This window comes from Meleagris gallopavo, chromosome Z (genome assembly GCF_905368555.1).
Source record: "Meleagris gallopavo chromosome Z, MGAL_WU_HG_1.1, whole genome shotgun sequence".
Classification (NCBI taxonomy): Eukaryota; Metazoa; Chordata; class Aves; order Galliformes; family Phasianidae; genus Meleagris; species Meleagris gallopavo.
Window position 1 is genome coordinate 35,040,607 of NC_139435.1, and position 24,007 is coordinate 35,064,613.

At 39.0% G+C, this 24,007-nt stretch overlaps 1 protein-coding gene across 1 annotated transcript in view; it reads right to left on the reverse strand.

The window, feature by feature from the left end:
* Window positions 1-9,906: 9,906 nt before the first annotated feature.
* Window positions 9,907-24,007, reverse strand: part of TRPM3 (transient receptor potential cation channel subfamily M member 3) — a 134,791-nt gene continuing 120,690 nt past the window's right edge. Inside the window, exon 26 of the mRNA XM_085214067.1 lies at window positions 9,907-17,055. Within this exon, the coding sequence (XP_085070193.1) occupies window positions 15,606-17,055 (1,450 nt within the window). The 3' untranslated portion in view covers window positions 9,907-15,605. The remainder of the gene's footprint in view (window positions 17,056-24,007) is intronic.

The following is a 24,007-nucleotide window of genomic DNA, read 5'->3' on the forward strand; positions in this document are numbered from 1 at the left end:
TCTTCAAAATTATTTAAATAGTTCAAAAACTAGTCTTAGAGTTATCAATCTCCTTGTCTGTGTTATCACACAAATTAATGCTGGTCTAATTCTGGTCTCTTTCGATCTGAGGGTAAATCAGGATTAATACCACTAAAGAGAAATGAAGTATAACTCATATGAAGGAAGTTAAAGGTAAACAAGAGACCTTTCAGACATATTCCCTTTCACACTTTTGGCATCATGGAGAGGCTTTGCTTTTTAGCAATTCATGTAAACTGCTAGAAATTCAGAAACAGAATTTTTGCTCAGAGAAACATCTTTCAGCTGTCAAGCTGTCTCTGACGTCTGAGAGGGAGTATATAGGGATCAATATGGGGGCTTGGTGCTGGGCTGGAATGGGCACAGTGGTGGGCACTGATGCTGGGAAACGGGTAACGCCATATGAGGCAGGTTGAGGAAAGGAAACAGCTTGGTGTCCCAGCTCCTGTCAGCCCTGTGGGTGACTCCAGCTGTCACAAGTCACTCTATTAATTCAAACATGGAGCTGCTGTGTTGCAAACTCCAGCTCTGTTATTGTCCAGGGTATCTACGTATGAGAAATATCTGGTGGGGGTGAATGGGTGGGTTGTTTTCTTCTTTTAGGAAAGAAATGGAAACAATATAACTGTCCAAAAGGTAGTAATATTAATCTTTGGAAAACACACAGTCAGAAGATGAAAAAAGCAGGTGCCCATGCAACCTCAGTTAGATCCCTAGGGTTTGTATGCTCAGTGGTCTGTAATTATATGATCACATACCACCTTACCCACAGAGTTTTGCTCAGTCAGTACACAGGATGAAATTGCTTTGGGGACAAATAAAAAGTGTTCAGCAAACGAAACTTTGGAATCAGATTTCATTTCATTCTGAATAAACATGATTATTAGCTTAGGAAAAATATATTTGGATTTTGGATAGGTTTTTTTTTTTTAATTTAAGAAATTTTTCTTCCCAAATGGAAACGTGAGTTATCAGAATTATCTCTCCATTATTATTATTATTCATAATAATGCTAGTATGATCTAGTTACCAGGAAACAGAAAAGTTATTTTGTCTTCCTTTGTGCCTGAATGTAATCTTGAGGCTTTCTGCAGGCACAAACTGATGATGACAAGGCCATTTCAGCCCTGGCGCCATTAGGCAGTGAAGCCACCCTCCCTTTCAAAATGGAGAAGGAGGTGGAGGGTGTGAAGACAGATAGGGAGGAAAATTGTCTGGTCTTGGATGGGCTCTTGAACAATGACTGTTGACTTCTGTAGATTTTCTACATCCTAAACAATATTTGATTTTCTTCAAGAACATTTTCTGTCACGAAATACTTCCCAGTGGAGAGCTTTCAGTCAATAGTCATGAAGGAGACAGAGGATTCCAGGAACAGGAAAGAAAATTGATGGAGAAGCATTCACTGAAGGACTGGGCTCCCTCCCCCTTTCTACCACAAAGCTCTGATAGATTTTGGTTAAGTTTCTGTTAAACTTCAGACTATACTAAATGTTCCTCATTTTCCAGATACCTGACCTGATGCAATTTTCAGAGGCAATGTATGTTCATAAAATAATTATCTCAGGTGGATAACATTCACTAAAGAATATAGTAGAAGTTTGGATAACAAAATTTTTAAGTGAGTATCCACTGTTACAAGTCTTTTTGCAAGCTGAAATTATAAACAGTCACATCAAAGTTATTGTAGAATTAAATTAATTCATGAGTACATAAAACACTAGATCGTTTTAGCAATGATTAATATAGAAAAGCCCAAAATGAAATCACAAGTTAGTCTTCAAAAGTAGGCTGAGGATGATGTGCAGATCTTAAGGCATGCATTGAGGAGAAAATAATAGTTGCTCATTAATTTAAACCAATCATGTGGGGGGAGGAGGGGGAAGAAAGCAATAGTATTTGAATAAGTAAATAAATATGTAGTTTTGTGCAGACAGAGAATGCATAGGCAATCCTTTGTGAAGGATTTAGGGTTTTGTGACTTTAATCACTGTTTTTATTAAAGAATATAATTATACAAGATTGTTACTAGAGTTCCAGAAAGGAACTTTGGTGTTCAGTTTACTGCTTAGAGTTTTAAAAGACTTCAGAGTTGTGTAGGAAAAACTGAACTGCTCATACTGAAACAATTTCACTGTACTGATCCTATAGTGAACTAAACATATGGCTGAAGAATGTCAGTAAATTTCTGCTTACAGTTTCAGTAACTTACTGTGGCTGAATCTGTGACCTTTTTGGCTAATTAATTATGAAAACATGGGAGGAAAGTTCAATTCTTCAGGTTTTCATGCAATAAAACTACCCATAAAACATGAGGTACTAAACATTTTAAAATATCTGTTCATGTATCACTATCTGATTAAATAGAAGAATTAACTTCGTATTGCCTAGATTTGAGTGGGGAGTAGAAGACTGGCCTTTTCTTGCCACCTACATGCCTGTGTGTTTCAAGTGCTCTGAGACGTGAGATTTCCTTGAAACCTTAATTGAAGCAGCAGTTCAAGTGCTACTTGCAAATACCTTACAAAACATGCTTCAAATTTACTTGTGCAAGAAATAATTCCCCCCAAAAGGATTTGGATATACTCCAGTTAATCAGAGAATGTAAAATGCCCTGGCCTCTTATTATCTTGTCAGACAGAACGAACTGCTTACAAACAGTCAAAAACTAAGACAGAATTTTCCAGATCCTTGACAGACAGTTCAAGCTGAGAGTGAATCTGAGAAGGCTAATAGTGCTTCAGCATTGTTTGCCAACAGAGTGAACTTCATCAGAATCAACCACTGTATTAATGAAAAATATGCTCTTCCTGACTTTCACTTATTTACATGTTTTCTGATGCTTTTTTGGTGAGTTTCAAACTTGTGTGATGCTTTATCACAATAATCAAGATGCTTGCAGTAGTAGAAGATTTTGTCAATGCTTTTAGGGAAGAGAGAGAAGGTCTGGAGTGTGGGCACTGCAGAATGTTTTTCTAACGAGAAATCAGGAAGTTGCCGGGAAGAATGGAGAGATCTGAGAACAGTGTGACTCCTTCTGCTGGTGTTCATAATCCACCATCTGCACAGAAAAAGATACAAAGCTCCAAAAGCTCACGTGACCATACACACACCAGATCAGGGTGCAGACGTCAACAGTCAGTACACCACTGGTGGTCTGTGAAGCACTCAGCACAACTGTGCTCCTTCTGTGCATCAAAATCCAAGCAAATCTATGCCAAGAAAGACTATCAGCAACCTGTCTAATGAGGCCATGCAAAACCACAAGTGGTGGTTTGGATTTGGAAGAAGAGAATGCTTTTCAATCAGCAGGATGTGAGCACAGTAGCTCGAAGGGTTGCCTGTGACTCAAAGACAGCTATGGTTTACCAAAGCATCCTCCTCAACCCTTCTGTTACAGATTGACACTTCTGCCTCCTGACCTTTGTTTCGGAAGCTTTTTTTCAGTGGCGCTGCTGCAATGAAACGGAGTTGTGGTTTGGTTTGTGTTATGCCCTCTTTTACAGCAGCAATGACTATAGGGTTTATAGCAAGCGGCCTGTGAACTCCGCAGTATCCCACCTGTGGAAGCCCTGCAGCTTGCTTCATCTCACTTTAGTATCTCCTTTTGCCATGCCATGCTCTCTGTACAGCATGCAAGCTATTTTTTTTTTTTCTGGGATGATCTACCTTGCCCTTCCTAGGAGCTAGGAGCAGGTGGGATATCACCGCAGGTTGCTAAGCACTGCTACAGTTAGCTGAAAGTACTGCAGTGTGTGACAGTCAGCTGTACTGCAAAGCCAGTTGCAGGTGGCCCCACAGACCCCCATCTCTGTGGCCACGCAGGCTGCCAGCTAGCTGGTGGGGCTGTGTCAGAGCCATCCTGTGTGGCATGTCCTGTCCCAAGCACCAGCTGTGGGAGCATGGTTGTTCTGGGCAACAGACTGCAACAGGTATATCCTCCTGCTTTTCTCTTTCTGAGATTGGGCTGCGGAAATCACATAGAAATGTTGACTGAAGAGGAGGGTAAAAGGGACTCATGCCCTCAACTTCTGCATTGATTACGGCTCTGACTAATCGCCTGCTATGAATCACTACCACTTGTACATGCAGGTAGGCTGTAGGAGTTTTGAAAGTGTGGCTATCAATTATAATGGCAGTAACAGAAATACGCTCCTATAGTGTGCTCCTGTAAGAGGAACAGAGACAATTATACATTCTTTAGCACAATCCTGATTACCAGAACTGCAGTGCTGGCAGCTGGGGCAGGGTTTTGCCCTCATTCTCTGACAACACACTGAAGTTCTGAGCTGCTGTTGGCCTGCCTTACTAAGAGGAGATAGAACTTGCATAGAGCTGCTATGTAAATTCTGATGAATCACTGCAGCCCACATGGTTTATGAACCACCAGCACATACCAACAGTGGGAAGAAATGATTTTTTTTTTTTTTCATAGAATGCAATAAGAAAAGTAAGGTTGATGCATCCTATTAATGCAAAATTTGAGGCAGCTCTTACTCATCTGGGTTTAGATGCAGCTTTATTTGGAACAGAGAGCCGGCATCACCATCACACTGTGCACTGCTGTCTCATTTGTCATGCCAAGTTTTGTTCCCAGTTTTTAAGTGCTGAGTCTGGCTAACTTGGTTGCCCCAGTGGAGCAGGCAGGTAGCCAGTTTGGGCTTAACCGAGAGGAGACTCCAGGGGGTCTGCTTCTCCTTAGGTTTGCATGTTTGATACTTTGTTCAAAAAGCACGAGCACTAGTGCTCCTTTTGCTACATGAGGATAATTGTTTATGGCAAGTTTATTTATTTATGAAACTTCTGCTTCATTTGAACAGTGAAACAGTGATTCTGACCTCCGCATTCTGTGCCAGGTGTTGGCTTTCAGCAAGGTTTATTTGTTGTCCGAATACCATAACCCTGGTGCTGACTGACTCCTGGCCTGGAGATACACATCCTGCTCCCATTTCCATTCAGCTGTGGCTCCACTGCTCACCATGATGAGAACACAAACTGGTTTGGAGTAGTGTGACAAGGGTTGCTTGCTTAATGTTTCCAAGTGTTCGTTTAATACTGTTTTTCTAAGATCAAGTGAGTTGGACTCAGACACGAATGCGGAGATTCCAGAAGGACAGACCTGGCAGTCAGATATTGCCAAGGTTTATTCACATCTTGAACAGTCCTTTTTTTTTTTTTTTTTTTTTTTTTTTTCTTTCTTTTCTTTCTTTTTTTTCTTTCTTTCTTTTCTTTTTTTTTTTTTTCTGTATGCTGTAGCTATTGTATTATATCTGGCCCTATGGTGTTCAGAGTCCTGAGAGAAACGAGTCTGGGAGTCTTGTGATTGCTCAGCTTGGGTGAAGGCAGCTGTTGGATCAGCTTTTGCACTGCATTAAAGAGAAAGGAGTAGAAAGAAGGTAGCAGAAGGCCCCTCCTAAATTCCAGATTAATAGACTGGCTGAAGGTGTGACATTGCCACAGTGGGGGATTAAAATCTTTAATAACATTTTTCACAATTTCCAGTGCTTTCCCCTGTGTGTTGCTTCTCTTGGCAGATTTGGAAGTGAAGGGCAGGGCGGTTCAGCACCAGATTGTCAAAACGGAGTAACGTTATGGCCATTTGAAACAAGTTTGCACAAAGGTGAGATTGATAAATTTGCTCAGCAGCTGCCTAGTGCAGGAGGTGCTCAAAGGTCACGATGGCTCATATTTTCCCACAGACCCTTGGGGGAGAGTGAGCCCGTAGTTTCTATGCACAATTCTGGCAAAAAGCCAGAGGCTTCGCTGACATCCAAAACTGCTTTAGAAATCATTAAACAGGTTGGAGCACGGGTGGTGCACGCAGCTCAGATGCTCCACCTTTTCCTTCAAAGCCCCAGGTCAGCACAGCGCTGGGTCCATCCACCGCAGAGTTCCACCAGTGTATTGCGGAAGGCTGCACTGCGGCTCACGGCTGCACGGCCACCGCCGGTCCCCGCGGCTCCTGTATCAGCCGTGCTGCCAACAGGGGCTGCTTCGCATGGCTGTGTTGGGCAGGCTGCGAAGCCCGCTCCTTCATGTGTTGCAAACGCCCTACCGCCTCATCTCGAGCCCGAGAAAGGTGCGTGCGCGCTGCCACTCGGAGATGAAACAGCGACATCCAGCGGTCGCAGCGGGGCGAATGGCTTCGGGGTGGCTGGGCGGGAGGTGGTCAGGTCACCGCGGGGTCCGGCCAGGTTAAACAGGGAGTACGTACTAGAGAATATTTTGTATTGCAGTGCACGGTCACTTAAAAGAGAAATTCCAGAGCTAAGCTTCAGCAGCACAGTAACTTCATGTTAGTAGTCTTTCTTTCTTGATCAGTGTGTTTTAAATGTGTAATTATGATGTTTGATCTCTTCTAAATTGAAAAAAAAAAAAAAGAAAAAGAAAAACAAAAATGGAGAAAAAGTGCATGGCTAATTTCCTAGTGCACCTGGAACTAAATTCACAGTAATGATGAATGTTCAGTGCCTGCCTCACATTGTGCCTTGTGTGGATCCATAAAGTAGGTGCTCTGTGCTTGATTTCAGTTTAATTCCCTTTTATTTGCTTGTTTGTCCATTTGCTACAGAATTTGTAGGCCTAAAGAGCTCAGGATTTTTGCAGTCTCATCCTTGATGTTCACGGGGGTGCAGACAGTCAGAGCATGCTTTGCACAAAGGGTAAAGCGAACTCAGCTTACCTAAGAGCTAGGGTCCCATTCTGAAACTGCTTAGGTGCTCCTGCAAGGTACTGTCTGCTAAACATTACAGTATGGTTTCCTCAATACTACTGCACTGCTAGAACAGATAGCATGGCAGAAATGAGTTACTCATGAGTTAACCTTATTACTGACCCTACCTGGACTTCTGCCAGGCCTCTGACATAGTCTCACACAGTATCCTTATTTCTAAGCTGGGAAGAGTTGGATTTGAATAGTGGACTATTTGGTGAAAAAGGAATTGACTGGAGGGTCACAGCCAGAGGGTTGTGGTCAATGGCTCTATGTCCAGATGGAGGCTGATGATGAACAGTATCTCCCAGCAGTCTGCATGGGGACTGGCATGCTTCAACATCTTTATTGATGATATAGGTGGTGGGATTGAGTGTGCCCTCAGCAAACATACAGGCAACACCAAACTGGGTGGTGCTGTTGATACAACACAAAGAAGGGATGCCAACAGGACGTACCTGAACAAGGTGGAGAAGGGAGCCCATGGTAACCTGATCTGAATCAACAGGGCCCAGTGAAGGTGTTGCAGTTGGGTTGGAGCAATCCCAGACATGTGTATAGACCAGGAGAAGAATTCATTGAGAGCAGTCCTAGGGGGAAGGAGCTGGGTCTTCTGGTGAATGAAAAGCTGGACATGAGCCAGCAGTGTGAGTTTGCAGTCCAGAAGACCAACTGTATCCTGGACTGCATCAGAAGAGGGATGGCCAGCAGAGAGAGAGAAGTGATTGTCTCTCTCTATTCTGCCCTCCTGCGACCCATGTGGAGTGCTCTGTCCAAGCCTGGAGCCTTTAGTACAAGAAAGAGATGGACCTATTCATGGGACACTATGAAGATGATCAGAAGATGGAAACATCTCTCCTGCAGAGAAAGGCCTAAGGGACATGTGTTGTTCAGCCTGGAGAAGAGAAGGAAGACCTCACTGTGACCTTTGAGTACTAGAGGGGAGCTTATACACAGGAGAGTGACTGACTTTTTACATGGTAGTGACAAGGGGAGAATGTTTTTAAACTAAAAGAGGGGAGATTTAGGTTGGATATTGGGTGGAAAATTTTACTCAGAGGGCGATGAGGCACTGGCACAGGTTACGCAGTAAAGCTGTGGGTGCCCTATCCCTGGATGTATTCAAGGCCAGTTTGAATGGGGAACCTGACGTGGTGAGTGACAGCCCTGCCCATGGCTTGGTGATAGAACTGGATGGGATTTAAGGTCCCCTCCAACCTAAACATTCTATGATTCTATGATTCTGTCACTTATTTCAGAGCTATGGTGAAGTTTCCCAAGCAGCCACTGTGGGAAGAAGCAGGAGTGGGATGGAGCTGTGTAAGATTGAGGTGAATTTTTTGTTTGCCCTTGAATTGCAATGCAATTACTGTAGTTCAGCAGCTGTGGGTTAGAATGGAGGATTGTGCATGACTCATGTTTTTAAGACTTTCTGAAGAATTTTTTTCAATCATATTTACTGATTTTTACTGATATTTACAGAATATATATTTTTTTGTAAAAGAAGTATTTTTAGTTTAAAAATTTTAATCGGCAAATATTGTTTTGCTGTTGAATTTTTGCAATCTTTCAAATAAAGCAAAAAAATTCGTTAGCATTTTCAGCTAACGTTTCAGAATCTTTTTTTTTTTTTTTTTTTTTGGCAAGATTATAAAAGATTCATCTTTACACACTGTGAATCCAAACCAGTAGAATGTTTTATAAGGATAATTCTATGCTTTTACAGGCTGCTTCAATGGAGTGCATGTGACATTTGGTATATATTTAAGTAAGGAAAGGTGTAGCTAAAAAATTAAGTTTTGGAAGGTGTTAGAACATATCAGTCTCGTTGGCTGTCTCTATAGCTGTCAAACTTCTTGTTTTGAAATCCACACTAACAAAGGCTGTTCCTTGCAAAGCTATTCTTAATTCACCCATAGCTCTCTATAGCAGTTGCCTCTATCCTCTGCAGTGGGATGTCTGTAAGTGCTCATGGGATGCTATTTTTATTTTGCATAAACATACTGCAATAACCTTCTTCTAGATACTGCTTGTTATTTTTCCTTCCTAGAATTTCACAAATATTTATGCTGCAATCAGTTATTGCAAAATTTCAAGATCATGACTTTTGGGATTTTCTAACATTTTCATTAGTTTTTCCGGAAATACAGAATTCAAACTTGACATGCAAAAACAGTGAGAATGTAGAAATATTTCTGTACTGTAAGTTCTTGCTGAATTCAGTCATGAGGATAAAGAGTCAGAGGTGATCGAAATGGACAACTTCAAAATAAGATCTTGCCATTGCATGTAATGAGAGTAGCAGAGACCACACCACTGCCCTACAGGCTACAAGAGTGCAACTCGGCATGAAAATTAGGACTGGTGATGTTGTTTTCCAGCAGGTATTAATTTGCTGGCTTTGGGTGGTTTGTTCCTGTGAAAAATGTCACAGGTATAAATACTGTTACCTGGAAAGAAACCATCAGGCACAGATTTTTTTTTTTTTTTTTAAAGTATGTGTGTTAAGGCTTCAAAGCTCCCTTAGTCTGCTGAATGGCAATCCCTGAGAATGGATTAGAGAAAATCTGATTACGAAATGTATTATTTAGTTCTGAGAAACCTGATATAAAGAACACCTCTCCTGAGCAACGTAGAGAAAGGCAATGACTCCTTTCTTAAGGAAGGTGAGATACCTGTATGAGGAGGTCACAGCTACCAGTGGTGCATGTGGCAGCCTTTGTTTTCAATGAACAGTCTCCAGTTACAACACTACCCCTCTGGGTATAGTGCCATGCAAATGAGCATGTGTCTTCAATTCTATGTGGAAGCTGCTTAGGGCAAATCTTCAATCAATGCTTTTGTCTTTCAACTTGCTGAAATGGTAATGGTAAATAATAGAAACTATCTGTCTTTCCAACAAATGCATTAAAATGTCTGCATTACAACTGGGTCTGATATTGACTGGGAGAAGGAATACTTGAATAACACCCTGTATCAGACACGGAAATAATTCAAAATGCCTGTGTTGAAGACAGCTAACCTTACTTTTAAAAAGCTGCAGTTAGAACTTGAGCAGTGAGAGATCTTTGAGAAAAGCAGCTCCCATCATGCCATTATTTTATTGCTGTGAAAGTAAATGACTATGAATAAATGCACCAGTAAGTACAAATGTTTTGAACTACATCCTTTTTCTTTTATTGCAAAACAATTGTTACAGAAATCTCAGAAAGTTCTACTGTAGTAATTGCCAACTTCTGCTTTTTATTACATATCTAAACACAGTCTAAAAGTGCATTGTGAATCCAGTAGACCTTTGGAAAGTACCATTTTCTCTAGTGATACACATTTAGACAAATCATATTTGAAAAGCTTCATATAAGTAGGAATTTGTTTAAAATGATGTTTTAATCATTTTTCTCCCTTTATAAATGATTGTTATACACTTACAAATGATAACCCAAATAATAAATGATTAAATAGCTATTAGTATAGTATATTGCAAACACTGTTCCAGACAGCAGTAGCAGCATATAGACTCTCCTCATGTACAACAACTGCAGTGGTGGAAGAATATAACTTTAATACAATTTACTCTTGTGAAGGCATAAAATTGTTTTTCATAGCCAATTCCCACTTCTGTTTCCTCTCCCTCCCTACCAAATACTAAAATAAACAAGAATTATCACTTCCCTGCAGCAGAAACAGCAGCAATTTCATAATCAAACATTTTTTTTCCTAATAATTTCTTAGAAATAAGTACTCTGTGGCTCTGTGACAGATCTGAAAGCATACAGCAAAAAAATTAAAAGGTCAAAGACTTTCACAACCAGTCTGGCTCAGTCACGAGACTGCCCACTTGATGATGATTTAGGACAAGCTGTGTCATGACTCAAAGTAATATAGAGATAGAAAAGCAGGATTAATCCATTCCCTGACAAAAGTCAGAGTAACTCCTTTGAAATCACTGTTTTTTCTTTTCTGCAGATTTTCAGCAGCAGTGATAAGACCATAACTGTCGTCAGTATGCTGTGATTAGTTACACAGCTGCACAACTCTCACCAAGGTGCAGAAAGTTGGTCCCCCCACATTCATTCAACACTTCTGCCTTTACACAAAAGTGTGGCAAGGCCAGTGAACACCATCTAGAGGAACAAAGGGTTTCATTAGATAAGCAGATGCCCCAGTGCTTTACTTTTGCCCAGTTCGAATGATACTGTTCTTTGAAGTAGGCGAGGAAAAAATTATGCTGGGAAGCTTTCCTATTTCTTTTGGAGTACGTGATCTGAACATATCTTTTAAGACACTGAAAATGTGACCTTTTTTTTCTTTTTTTTTTTCTTACTTTCTTTCTTTCTTTTTTTTTTTTTTTTGTGTGTGTGTGTGTGCCTGTTTGTGCAAACATGCAAATATACTATTATTTTAAGCAGGGGAGAAACTAACGAATACCTAGGTGTTCCTAGGGAAATCCAGGAACAACAAGCTTGCATCTTCCCTTCTGGTGATTATCAAATCCTCTTAAGTACATAACCTGAGCAACTTAACAAGACATTTATGCTTGTTCTTAAAATTTGCACCATGAGTTAACAGAGAATTTTGTTTCACTGGCTCACTCCAAGCTCATACCTTCGACAACTTCTGCTCTCAGGACAGAGATACTCGTTTACTCCGACTGCAGTAATTGGACTAAGGCTGTGTGCTGCTACCAGCACTGTTTTTGAGCAGTTATTTTTTAGTTGCATTTTCTACGTGCTGACAGTTTCTAAGAAACAAATCATTTTCTTCTCTTACAAAAAATATACCTAACTAAGATATTTATCCCCTGACAAAAGGTTATCCATTCCACAAAAGTACAAATCTTTTTTTTTTTTTTTAATACCAAAAATCTATAAATGGAAAATGAAAAAAAAAGCAATCTATAGCTGGAACCCAGTGGGCTTTTCTTATGTGCATGAATGGATATTTTGGGTGTTCGTTATATTTTTAAATTATCCCCACACTGCCATTTATTAACTGGCACTTGTGCTAAGAACAATTATGGAGCACCTTATCTCTTCCAAAAAAGAGAGAGCCAAATGTCTGAGGACTGCTGTAGGTTCGCATTTTACATTGAATATTTCAATTTCATAAAATACAATTGTCATTTAAAAATAATAAAAAAATCACTTACTTTGCTAAAGATCAAACATAATGGAAATAATGTAAACATCCAAAAGCTTGGATTCATTCCTAACTGGATTCATCTTTACAGACAGGCAATAGCAAAATGCTAAGTTTCATAGCAGTCCAAAGAAACTCATGGAACAATGCATGCATTTTCATCGACACAAAAAAAGACAGGACTGTAAGGAAGAGAAACTATTCCAGTCATACCACAAAGTTATTGTGAAAGAATAATGTGCTATTATCCAATACCTAGGACAAGTGTATACCCCAATTGTAGAATAGCATCACTTAAACTGGAAACAACAGAACGGATTACTATAGGAAAATATTTATAAAATACTGTACACTGCTTTCTCAGTTGGCCAGCATATGTAAACAAACAGCTAAATTCAGTTGAGTTTCAAAATATTATTAAAGTTCATTTATCTTATAATCTTTTGCATAACATGCCAGTTCATCTTTCACGCTACCACAACTCACCTGTCACAGCCCACAGTGGCTCATTAGAGGTTTATACAGCAGCTCATACAGACACTTACGTGGAGCTATACAGAAAAATGTGTGAAACACACCAAACTTACACACTGTGACCAGAAATGCATATTCCATACGTATGCTAATAATTGGAAAGTGGAACTTAATGCTTGATGCAACATGTGCTAGTTTATTGAATGTTACAGATTTACAAACAAGACCTTATAACGTGATAATAAAATTGTCCTGTAACGTTCACTAATATTATCACATGTCACAACTATACTGTTTATACATGGGAGATATGTATATATGTGTAGATAAATACTTCAAAGCGCTAGCCTCTGATACAGAATATGTCATATGGCACATGCTATAGGTACATGGCATAATGGATGATAAGACTTTTACTCTCACTAAATGGTCATATTAACATTGGAAGTGGAAAATCTGGTCCCATTGCAAGGAATGGGTGTTTGACCACCAAACTGAGAAAGAAGCAGTTTGATGCAATATGTCAAAAGCAGGTGAAGATGAAATAAACTAACATCCATCATATTATATTCTATAGACACCACATCATAGAATAAATGGGAAACATTCAGGAAAAGTAGTCTTCTGACATCTTGCAATCACACTTTTAACATTTGAATTTACATTTTATATATAATGGCAAATTTTAAGAGGTAAATAAAGTGTCCTGTTTCCTTTTTACCTGGAATGTTGCTCCAGATCAATAAAGTGCTGTATCTTAAATATTTATACAGCTTCTGGGTTTGGCAAATTCCTTTACACTGACAACTAAGCAATGAAATCTACCCCAGAGAAGAGCCCTATCCTTTGGACTAATTCACTAATCACTACTGACAAATTTCTAAATAATCTGAAGTTCCTCTAGAGTAGGCCAATTGTATGGTAGAGTCCACAAATTGTTTTAGAAGACATTTGTAAAAGTAACAAAGAAAACAGAGCGAAAAGATCCCCCTATACTCGTCAAGGACAAATAGATTTGGAGAAGCCTTAGTGAAAGGCTGCTAACAAAAGTTGGCACATTTGAAGCAGATTGTTAAACACAAGTTCCTTTGTCCCTGGGCTTTTTGCTATTGTTCAACAATCAGCCTGTCACAAGCATGCTTCATAATGCACAGAAAGGTTTCTGACCTTTCTTGGTGTTGCCACGTGATCATAATGCTGCACATGGACTGCAAGGCAATTGCATAAGCATGGTGTCTTGGTGGAGTCTAGCTCATTGAAAGCTTGGTCAAACAGAATAAAGAAAGAAACACACTGGTGCAGGAAGTACGAAACACATTGTGCTTAGCATCTCCATGTTGCATTTCTTTATTTCACAAGCTTTCCAACGCAGTGACTCAGTACGTAAAGATTTTCATCTTCTTTGCCTCTTGTCTCAAGCTGGATGATTAGTTTTATGTCTGGATTTGTTGTTGCCTTTCACACTTAACTCTCACATGGTCCTTAGGGTCTCCCAGGGTGAGATCCTAGTGAGAAAATGTCAGCCTACATTTTCAAAGCTGCCTTAGAGATTTGGAAAATAATTCCCATTTAAATAAATGGGAAACACGTACCCTACTTGCACGTGCTTTTATTTAATAACAAAAAGGACCTGATTCTATGCAGGTTTTGGTCACTGTAGAGATGTTTTAATTTTTAATAGCACTAGCTTCAACTCTTTTCAAGCTTAAAAGTTGTCCCTTCATAAAGGATGTGAAATTTTGGTCCAGTTGCCGTTTATCATTTTCTAGTATTTTTCTACATCCTGTATACCCTTTCCCCTCTGCCCACTCAGATATCTTTCCATAACATTTCTGAAGATCCTGTTTGTACTGTGGACCTTTGGAAATTAGGCAGGGTCAGTGGAGTTTCTATTGCCTTCAAACCAAACACCATAGGTATGCTATGGATCAGGTGTACTTTATTCTACTAAAATGTATTTTCTGAAATATGATGCTGAATGGTAGAAGTACACTTGCATCTGATCACTTCGCTGTTAACAGACAGCTCCACGTTCACTTTGATTTTTTAACTTACCTTAAAAGCATATATACTTTTCAGTGTTTTCCAGTATTCTGCCAATGAAGTTTTCCTTTAAGCAACTTCAGTCTAAATTTGTTAATCTGGATTAAGACCAGATAGATCTTGATAAATCTTATATAGTTTGGAATGTTCAAATACAAATACACGTCTTCATTAAAAAAAAAAAGAAAAAAGGAAAAGAAAAAAGGCATACTTTTAGGTGAGGGAAAGATGTAAAAAACTGGCAGCTCAAATGGAACAGCAAGAAGAGCCTGGTGGCAACCCTGTGGGTAAGCCTCCCCAGCTTGTACAATTAATTGAACAGAGCAGTGAGAATCTGACAATATTACTGCACTTTGCTCTGATCGTTCTGTTCTTATTATTCTATCACATCCTTTGATTAAGTGAGGCAAAATATTGATGACAAAAGTAATAAAAAAAATAAATATATACTATTCCGCTTAATTACATTCATCCTGAGCTTGCTCAACTGTGCTAGACTTTAGAATGCCCATTTCATCAGGAAATCACCTGATATTTCAACATGAATTCTTCCTCCACTTATGATGCAGTACAAAAGGCATTTCTGTTCCCTTTCTGCTTTTGAGAATACTATTTTTCTGTGGCACTAGAATTTGATACAAAAGAGACAAGAAAATGTTATGGTTGTTATCTTGTTCATCTTTTTCATTTACACAAGTGTAGGGTTGCAAGGTATTTTGGAGACTTTAGTTTTGTTTGCCACCAGTTCCCAGAGAAATAACAAATGTTTTTCACCAGTCATCACAATGGTGAAACAGGTGAAAAAGAAGTTATGGTTGAAATTGAGGATACCTAATCTGTACATCTCTTTTTGTAGATTAATTCCTGTGTCCTAAGAGCTTGTGAATAATAGATTTTAGGATGCCTTCTATTAGAAGGTAAATTTCTGAACTCAGTTATTACTTATAACTTCCTGTGGGGGTCTTTTTATTCCTATTGTTTACTGAAGTCCCTGTAAATTTTTCATCCCTCCCTTTTTCCTTAAGTGCAAATGTCAACTGGGTCAAGATGCAGTAACTCAGTAGGTGATGCTGAGACTGACAGTGTGCTCTTTTGACCGGTGGCTAATGCCAACTGGAGTTGACATGGAATGTCAATATGAAGCGTGGTAATTTTGCTAAGGAAAATGGACTGGAGAGCAGATGATCTTTTGACTGCCTGCAAGATTTGTCTAGGCCTAGCTGTGCTTGCTTTCAAAGCTGCGGAATGCTCCTGTTCTTGATAGTCTCCTCATGGACAGGTTGTCCCCTCTGCTCTCTGGCCTTGAGGACTTACTCCTCTGGAAAGGGTTTCGCAGGCTTGTTGCATTTCGCTGTCTATCAAGTTTATCACTGATTGAGTAGCTCTTCCGTGTGTGCTGTGCATACAGCATGTTGGACTCCTCTGCAGAGTAGCTGTTAGCCCGCTCTATTTTTGGAAGTGGGATGCTGTTGGTCAGAGTTCTTGTGGCATTGCTGTCTTGAGGAGATAGGGGAAGCCCCTTCTTGTCCCTGGCCTCAGTATCCTCATGATCAGAGCTTGGGTGGCTTAATTCTGCTTCTCTCTCTGGGTGACAGCATCCCAAGTCTTCCACCTTGATGCCGAGACTGCCAGGGAAACTCGCCCTCTCTGCAATGGTCTGGGGAGCACTCACACACCTTGTATCTATACAGTCTGTAATACTTGTGTATTCTGCTGTTTTGACTGGTACGCCAAGGCTGCTGAAGTAACTTCGAGATGGAGAGAACATAAAACTGTGAGATTTCACAATTGGTGTTTCCTCCAGAATAAATGGAGTTGTAGCCAGATAACGACTGCTCTTAGATCGCTCTAAAGTGTGGTACAAAGGAGGGTCTGAATCCCAGGGGATTTGGCAGTCTGTGATTTGTGAATAGTCTGAAGAAAATGCTCTTGTTTCTATTCCAGATGTTTCCTCATAATCAAGACTCCTGCCAGAAATTTTTTCACCAGGTGTACTGCTAATATACGCACAGTTGGCTAAAATGGAAGAGGCTATGTGTGCCTGCAGGGCTACATCTCCAGTACCAAGAATATTTATGGAACTATCAAGAGGTTCTGTATCAGAATGCATCTCATCCATTGCAGAAACGTAGATGTCTATACAAGATGAAGGCCTTCTGGAGTCTGGGGCAATTGACAAAGTGCTGGTAGGGGCTAAGGGAATCTTTCCTTCTTTTGCTATTGAGTGGGAACTGCTAGCCCGGTGCAGGCTTGGAGATCTTTCCTTGAAAATGCTTTCAAACTTTTCCAACCCACATTTGTCCTTCATATTTGTTGCATAGAAAGAGTGGCTTCGCATGCGAGGTGTAATTGTAGGAGAGGTTGGGGACATGGACTCCTCCCCTGTAGGATCTATGCTCTCTTGCAGCTTGTAAGTATTTCCTTCTTGACTATTGAAGCTACTCTGCCTTACAATGTAGGCTGCATCGGTACAGTCAGATGAAGTCCTGGATCGTATCTTGGTTGTCTCCCCTCTCTCTATGCCAGTCAGTTTTTCTAATGCTGTCACCATTCTTCCTATCATATCTTCCAGCTGAGCAAGCCTGATGTCAACAGTCTGCAGAGAGGCCTTCATGCAGTGCTCGCGCTCATTTACTTCTTCCAGTCGCATGGCCATATTCTCCACCCTTAAAAAGGGGAAAAATGAAATAGGTTAATTAATTTCTAAAGCAGTGATATTCAGCCAATAGGTCTTTGAAACAAGTGGAAATAAATATGAGTTAAAATTCAAAAGCCATCTACACCACTTCATTTGCACCAAACTTTGCTAAAAGAAGTTCAACAAATAAAACAGTACTGCTTGCTCAGGAAGCTCTTCTATCCCAGCACAGACTGGGGCTATTAGGGAAACGTAACTATGATTTTCTAATACTGCTACTACTTCTAATAAGGTTGTTCCAAGAACTTACAGCAGATGCTACGTTATATCACTCTCAGTTTTGCTACAGGTAGAACTATTGTGGCTAACTTCTAAATTAAATTAAATCATGGAAGATGGACAACACGTCACATTACTTTTGATGTACCCCCCAGACTGTACCAGTAACTGCTGTGTGGACCTAAGGTAAGAGTTTCCTTGTTCTCTGATTCATTTTTAGCTTAGATACATACAAGAAGTTGATCAGCTACTGTACTGTACTGTACATATTACTGTAAGTAAATATGTAGACAAGAATGGAAGTAACATGGAGGAGGTGAACAACAATTAAATGAAATACAGATGTACAATTGGATACACACACCAAGATTATTCTATTCCTATGTTTGTACTTCATGTAGTCTGTGTTAGTAATTCAGGGATTGAAATGATGGATTATGGAGTTATTTGCTAGCTTCCTATCAAAATATATAAATAAAAAGCTAAAGTACTAATACCTAATTGAAAGTGTGATCCTAATTTAAACTTCTGTATGACTGTTCTACAGTCATTTTAAAATGTTTTAAATTGTGAACTATGCACTAATGCATGCCAGTGGCTTCCAGTCATTTCTGTTTGCTTGTCTCTAAAACTTCTCTGCTGAATTTGTATGGACTTCTCCAATTTCTAACAAGAAGATTGCCTTTAGCACATATGAAATTTATTCACATAATAATTTTCTCTGGTAGTAGTTTCTGGAGTAGACCAGGGACTTCTATTATTTGACAAAGAGGTATTAAAAGTGTCATATTAATATAGTTTTCTTATGTACATGACTTATTTTTAGATTTGCACTTTTGTTTTTTCCCTGTTCCTTTAGACTGAAAAATGAACAGAGAATTGACAAATGGCAGGATTTCCATACCCTTCTGAAGTCTCTCATTCTCTACTTGTTTGTGTAATTTATAAGTAATTTTAATATGCACCTTGTCAGTCATAGCCAGGTTTTCTTTACTACTGGTAGATGAACTTATGACAGGACAAATGACCTGAAAGTGGCAACACTAGTCCAAAAAGAAATCAGATTTTAGGCCATAAACGTGTATTGGGCAGCATTAATGCCTTGTATGTCACCAAATGTTAGCCAGTGAAACACTGAAGTCTGTCCGCCCTGTGGTGTTGAGGAGTACCACCCACCTGCAAAAGAGAGGAGGGGAGACTGGAACTGCTCTCTAAAGAAAGGCTCACATTTGCATGAAATATGGGCTTCTTGTGTTGAAAACCATGAATTTTGAAAACAAAAGCACGGCAAATCAAATGTATAGGTTTGAAGCCTTCTGTGAGTGAGAAACTGCATTACTATCATCAGACTTAAATGGATGAATGATCAAGCTAAGACCTCTGCTAAGAAATAAATGTACAGTTTCAAATATTCTCTTTTTACTCAGCTTGCTATTATTCAAACACTTGTTTACCTCTGCTATCAACTTCCTCCAACAAAAAAAATAATGTTCTTACAAGCACAGGATATAATTCCATAGTAAGAGAGCACTTTATATTAGAAATAGTTGAACTCTCCTTCATGTTATTAGTTATCTAAATTGCTCTTTTATGAAAAATATACTCCTGAAATATTTATCAGCTAATAATTGAGTGCCTGACCACACATTCAGTTTTCATAATAGCTTCTTGATGATGATGATGACAGATATAACTTGACAGTTTTAGGGCTGCCAGACATACTAAACAGTCTGAGTAACCTCGTGCTCTAAAGAACAGTATTTTTTTTAACACAGCTGTAATATTTCTGGACAAGCCAAAGAGAGGTTTCTGGGCTACATGGTCTGCTGTTTGCTATGGAACTAATCACAGATTTGATCACGTCAATAGTAGAAGGAAATTTATCTAGAAATTTAGTGATGTAAAAATACAGAAACAAAGGATAATGACATATGTTCATTGATAGCTGAGAGGTTCCTACATGTATTTATTGGGATGACACCTAGCTATGCAATTTTTATTCATAAAAAGAAAGCTCAAGTAATGGTAATGTCCCTCAAATCCAAAGCTGTTAGCTGACTATAGTCAAGTTTTGTTATATGTTTGACATATGTTCACTCCCAGATTCTTTCTAACAAATATACATGCTTTTAATCAAGGATATTCTTTTGTTAATTTAATGCTCAGTTATGCAGTCACTCAGCACATTGAGGAGCAACATGCTCTGGGAATAATTCTACTAGAGATATGGTATAATCACATCATCCAAACACTAAGGGCATAAGACGATCTGGAGGAGCACAGTCATAATCTGGACCTTAAAATGCTTTAATAAGTGAAATGTTCTTTTGTTCTGTATTCAACAGCAAATAGACAGTCAGAGCTAAGTTTCCTTCAGGAACAGTTTTGAATTAAAAGACTATTTCAAAATAAGAATATTCAAGTTTTTCTTTAGATTTTATTATTTTTTTGTGTGTATTGGAGATACAGAAACCTTTTGTCAAATTTCACAATATCCAAGTATGATACCACGACTGCACCTGTGCCTTTCCTTACAGCAAGATCTATCCAATATATGAGAAGGTGCCAAGCTATCCTAGCAGATGGGCATGAGAACAAAAAAAGAGGAGGCTACATCTAACTGCGTACCCAGTGTTTTTTTGAAGCTCGTAAGTTTCTAATAGAAAACGAAAAAGATTAGCTGAACACAACATTCAGTAACTGGGAAAAACACAAACTCACAAAGATGTTACATCTTATGTGACCGACCTTTTTAATTATGATTTGGGAGATGATGGCTGTTGCTGGCATTCACTTTGGTTACATAATGTTTTACCTCTCTGCAACTATTCATTTAGAATTTAATTGAAGCAGTGATTTAGTGAGAGCAAGATGTTCTTTTCAGAAATAGACCTTTTAACTGAAGCAGACCATTAACTGAATGCTAGAATTAAGTTTGCAAGTACCTTTGTAGACCTACGTCCATTTTCCTGGTATCCTTTATGTCTTCAAAATCCTTTTCAACTGCTGCAAAGGCTGCAGACATTGAAAGTCCCATAAAGTGGGACTAAATAGGTGATTGTAAAATGTTTTTCTCCTTCTGAAAGCAGTTCTCAAGCTTCTAACAGAGTAATGATACTTGCCCCGATGTTTTTTTGACAAGGCATTGCTTGTTTAAGTGGCAAGCCACTTTTCCCTGGCATGATGGTTTCAGTAGATTAAGGTTATCAAGTTGTCCTGGCTGCTTTCCCATCTGAAGCCTAAGATCTCCAAACTGTGACTGCAGAGAGACACAATGAAATTCACAGATCTTTCCTAGCCCTGCTTTGCATCTGTGATCTGATCTAGTATTGATCTTTTTATCAGTTCTGATCTGTTTTTGTGCACTTCAGTTTGCTGTATGGATGCCATTAATGTAATTGCACTGAGGACTATAAAGTGTTAAGAAGCTACAGTACTGAATACCATACAGTACCAAAGATAATACCATAATGTCCACTCCAACCAGTTTATGTGATTTTGAATATTATTGGAATGAGAACTTGCTCCCTTTGGAGTCAACAAGAGGTCAAGTCTTGGCCATAAGGGAAAAATGCCTGCCAAAGTGATTGTTTTGGGGACTTTATGCCAAATTAAGAAACACAGTGTGGTCTTTTTGATCATATTACATATTATCTTGTCTCTGTGCTGGTCAAACGTGCCACTGAAAGTGGCACACATCACAGTGATTAGTTTTCTATAGAAAAGTGCGATTCTTCTGTAGCATCAAAGTGAATTAGTCCAACTTTGCTTTCCTCTCTGGTCTCCAAAAGATTCTCTAAGATTTGCCTTTCTGACAAATCAGTTAAAGACATCACCTTAAAGTTTTCTACTGCTTCATATATTTCGTCATAATCAATCACTTCCACTGATGTGTCTTGTTAATACAGAGAGTTAATACTTCCATGTGTCCGTGTAAGGTTGTGGCTACCAAGGAAGGACAAATGTCAAGAGTGGTTTCATGTTTTGATCTTGGAATGTGAAAAGTCAGGTAAAAGAGGGGTTCTGTGTGGTGGCACCAGCTCTGGAAAACTCTGTGTAAGAAAACTGGAATACTCTGCAGTAAGAATGGCAAGGCACTTGCTGAATCCACATGGATCCCATAGGATGTCACGGTGGACTGTTCCAAGGTGAGAATGTAAGTTGTTGCATGTTTTAGGTGGCAAGGTACTGTGATCCTGACTCAGCACAACCACAGAGACTGTAGCTGAAATTGCTTATTTACATCCAGTCCACTACAGCAAGAAAAAACGTATCTTGTTCTTTCATTTTCCTGAGCTCCTCCTTGTCTCTGAGACCCATCTAGGCTGATCTTCAAGGCAAGACTATTCCTGTCTCCTTTTTCCCTTCCAGTACTAGCTCCCTAATCCTTCTTCCAGGCTTACTGGGCTTTGCACCCATGGCATGCAGCTGCTCCTCCTTCAGGTAGCCCTCAGGGCATGCTGGTAGATCCAACTGCAGGTAGAAGCTGCTGAAGGGAATGTTGAAAACATTCCTGGGAGCTAAGTGGATCACAGATGCCTGGAAGAGGGGGAAGGCTGTGAGCAGTCTGAGTACAGATATGTAACTCAGGCCTTGTCCCAGTTCCTATTTATCCTCCAGCCTAACAGCATCCTCAACTTCCTACAAAAGGAAGTGCAGAAAAAAACACACAACTTCTCAGGATATTCTGGCTCAATTTTGCACCGTGTAAAGTTGAGTTAATTGGCTAGCTAACTAAGATGATGATCTAATGACTATAATGTAGGTACTGTATTTGCTCTAATAATACAGGTTGAAGACAGGATGTTGAAACAGAAACCGTAGACTGCACATTCTGTCTTTTTTTTTTTCTTCACATCTTGTTAATTGTACAAATACATATCTATGCAGAAACTATGAGGTTGTATTTTAAATATTTGAATGTTCAATAAGTTGGAAAAAATAAGTTTCTTTTTTTAGATTCAAAACACTTTAAGGGATACCATAATTGCAGGAAAAATATCAGATCTGTGAATGTGGTTCTTAAAATGCACGTTATTTAGGACATTTTTTAATGAATTATTTCTCTTTGAGTCTCACATGCTTGTTTTCATTTAGGACTCATAATCATGAACTCTCTTCTGAAATGAGGTGCTTTAAGTCATTCCATTTAAAGTAAAGGAAAGTGCTCCCATACTGTAATAAAATAGGGCCAAAACAAAGTGCAAAGACAGACTGTTATACATTTGTTTTTCAGTACTAAGAGCACTTGCCTAATGTAGAGAAGGTCCCAGGTTACTACTTATTTACAGAGGCTTCAAACGTACCTCGTATTTCCTCGGTCACCAAAAGTAAAGTTATGACTGAACAGAGATCTGAATATGCAATTACCATGTTCAGCTAAGTTCTCTCATTTCTGGTCTATCAGAACACAAGAACCTCAAACCACAGATAAATTTAGCTCACTGTCTTTCTCTGAAGCATATGTAATTTTTCTCCTTTACATTCTCCAGTCTCCAGCCATTTTCAGCTTAGATCTCTGTAGTCCTTACATCATTTCTCTTACAGAGGTTTGTCTAGTCTATGTTTTAATCAGTGAAGACTTTTAACTGACATAATCATCTTCTTTTAGATCCCATCATTTTCACTCTGTTCTATTATTTACTTCATAAAGAAATCACGTTCTCATTTATTTTGAACCGTCTTCTGCTAGATTAATCTGTTGCCCTCCTATTTCTTGTTCTTGTACAGACAGCAATTGATTTCTGCTCACCCCCTCCTTGCACTCAGAGCTGCTTAGGCCTCTATCAATTCATTTCTGATTTGTCTCTTCCAGACAGAATACTGTTGGATTACTTGGACATTCCTTATAAGAAAGCTATTCCATGCTTTATCACACTTCCTCTCTAATACCTTTCCCTAAAATCTGAGTCTGGAGAGTGCTATTTTCAGGAATGCAGATGATTATATTCTGATTCCAACAGAATTCATTCTTCTTCAGCCTGGGTGATTATGTTTGCTATTATACAAATATATAAATAAATATAAATACATTTATAATATAAATATATTTAACAAATTAAAATTATACTCTTTTACCTCTAGGAAACGTATTTCAGGCAAAGCTGCATGTACTAGAAGATTACAGGTAAGCAGAAGAGTGTTACACCTATGTATTCAATTACAAAGACTACTTGCCTGATCAGATTTAGATGCACTCAGGATGAAGTAGAGTATTCAGAGTATAGATTATTCAGTGGTTCTCAAGTTTTATGAATATCTGACAGAGTATTACCCTAGTATATTTATTGGCAGCAATGCCATGCATCAAACAACAAAGTCTGTCTTCAAAATTTAGTTCTGTTGCTTAGCTGCTATATGACAAAAGGATATAAACACTATAGGAGATTAACAGATTCCTGCATTTTAGGACAGTTGAAGACTGGCAACTTTCACTAAACTCATGTTTTTATTAGTCGTCTCTGTGTTTTACTGGTATAGGTAAAATGTCTAGTTCCTTTGAAATTAACGGCAAGATACCTGTTTCTCTCAAAGGAACCAATTAACTTAGCAGGACTAGCCTGAAACAAGGCTCCTTCACTATCTAAGGGAGTAGCAGGTCAGTATCTCAGTGGCTATCTATAGTTTTCATAGAGGAACGCTCATTTACCCTTCCACTGTGTTCTGACCACCTGTGTCCTAAAATTCTGCTTTGTAAACTG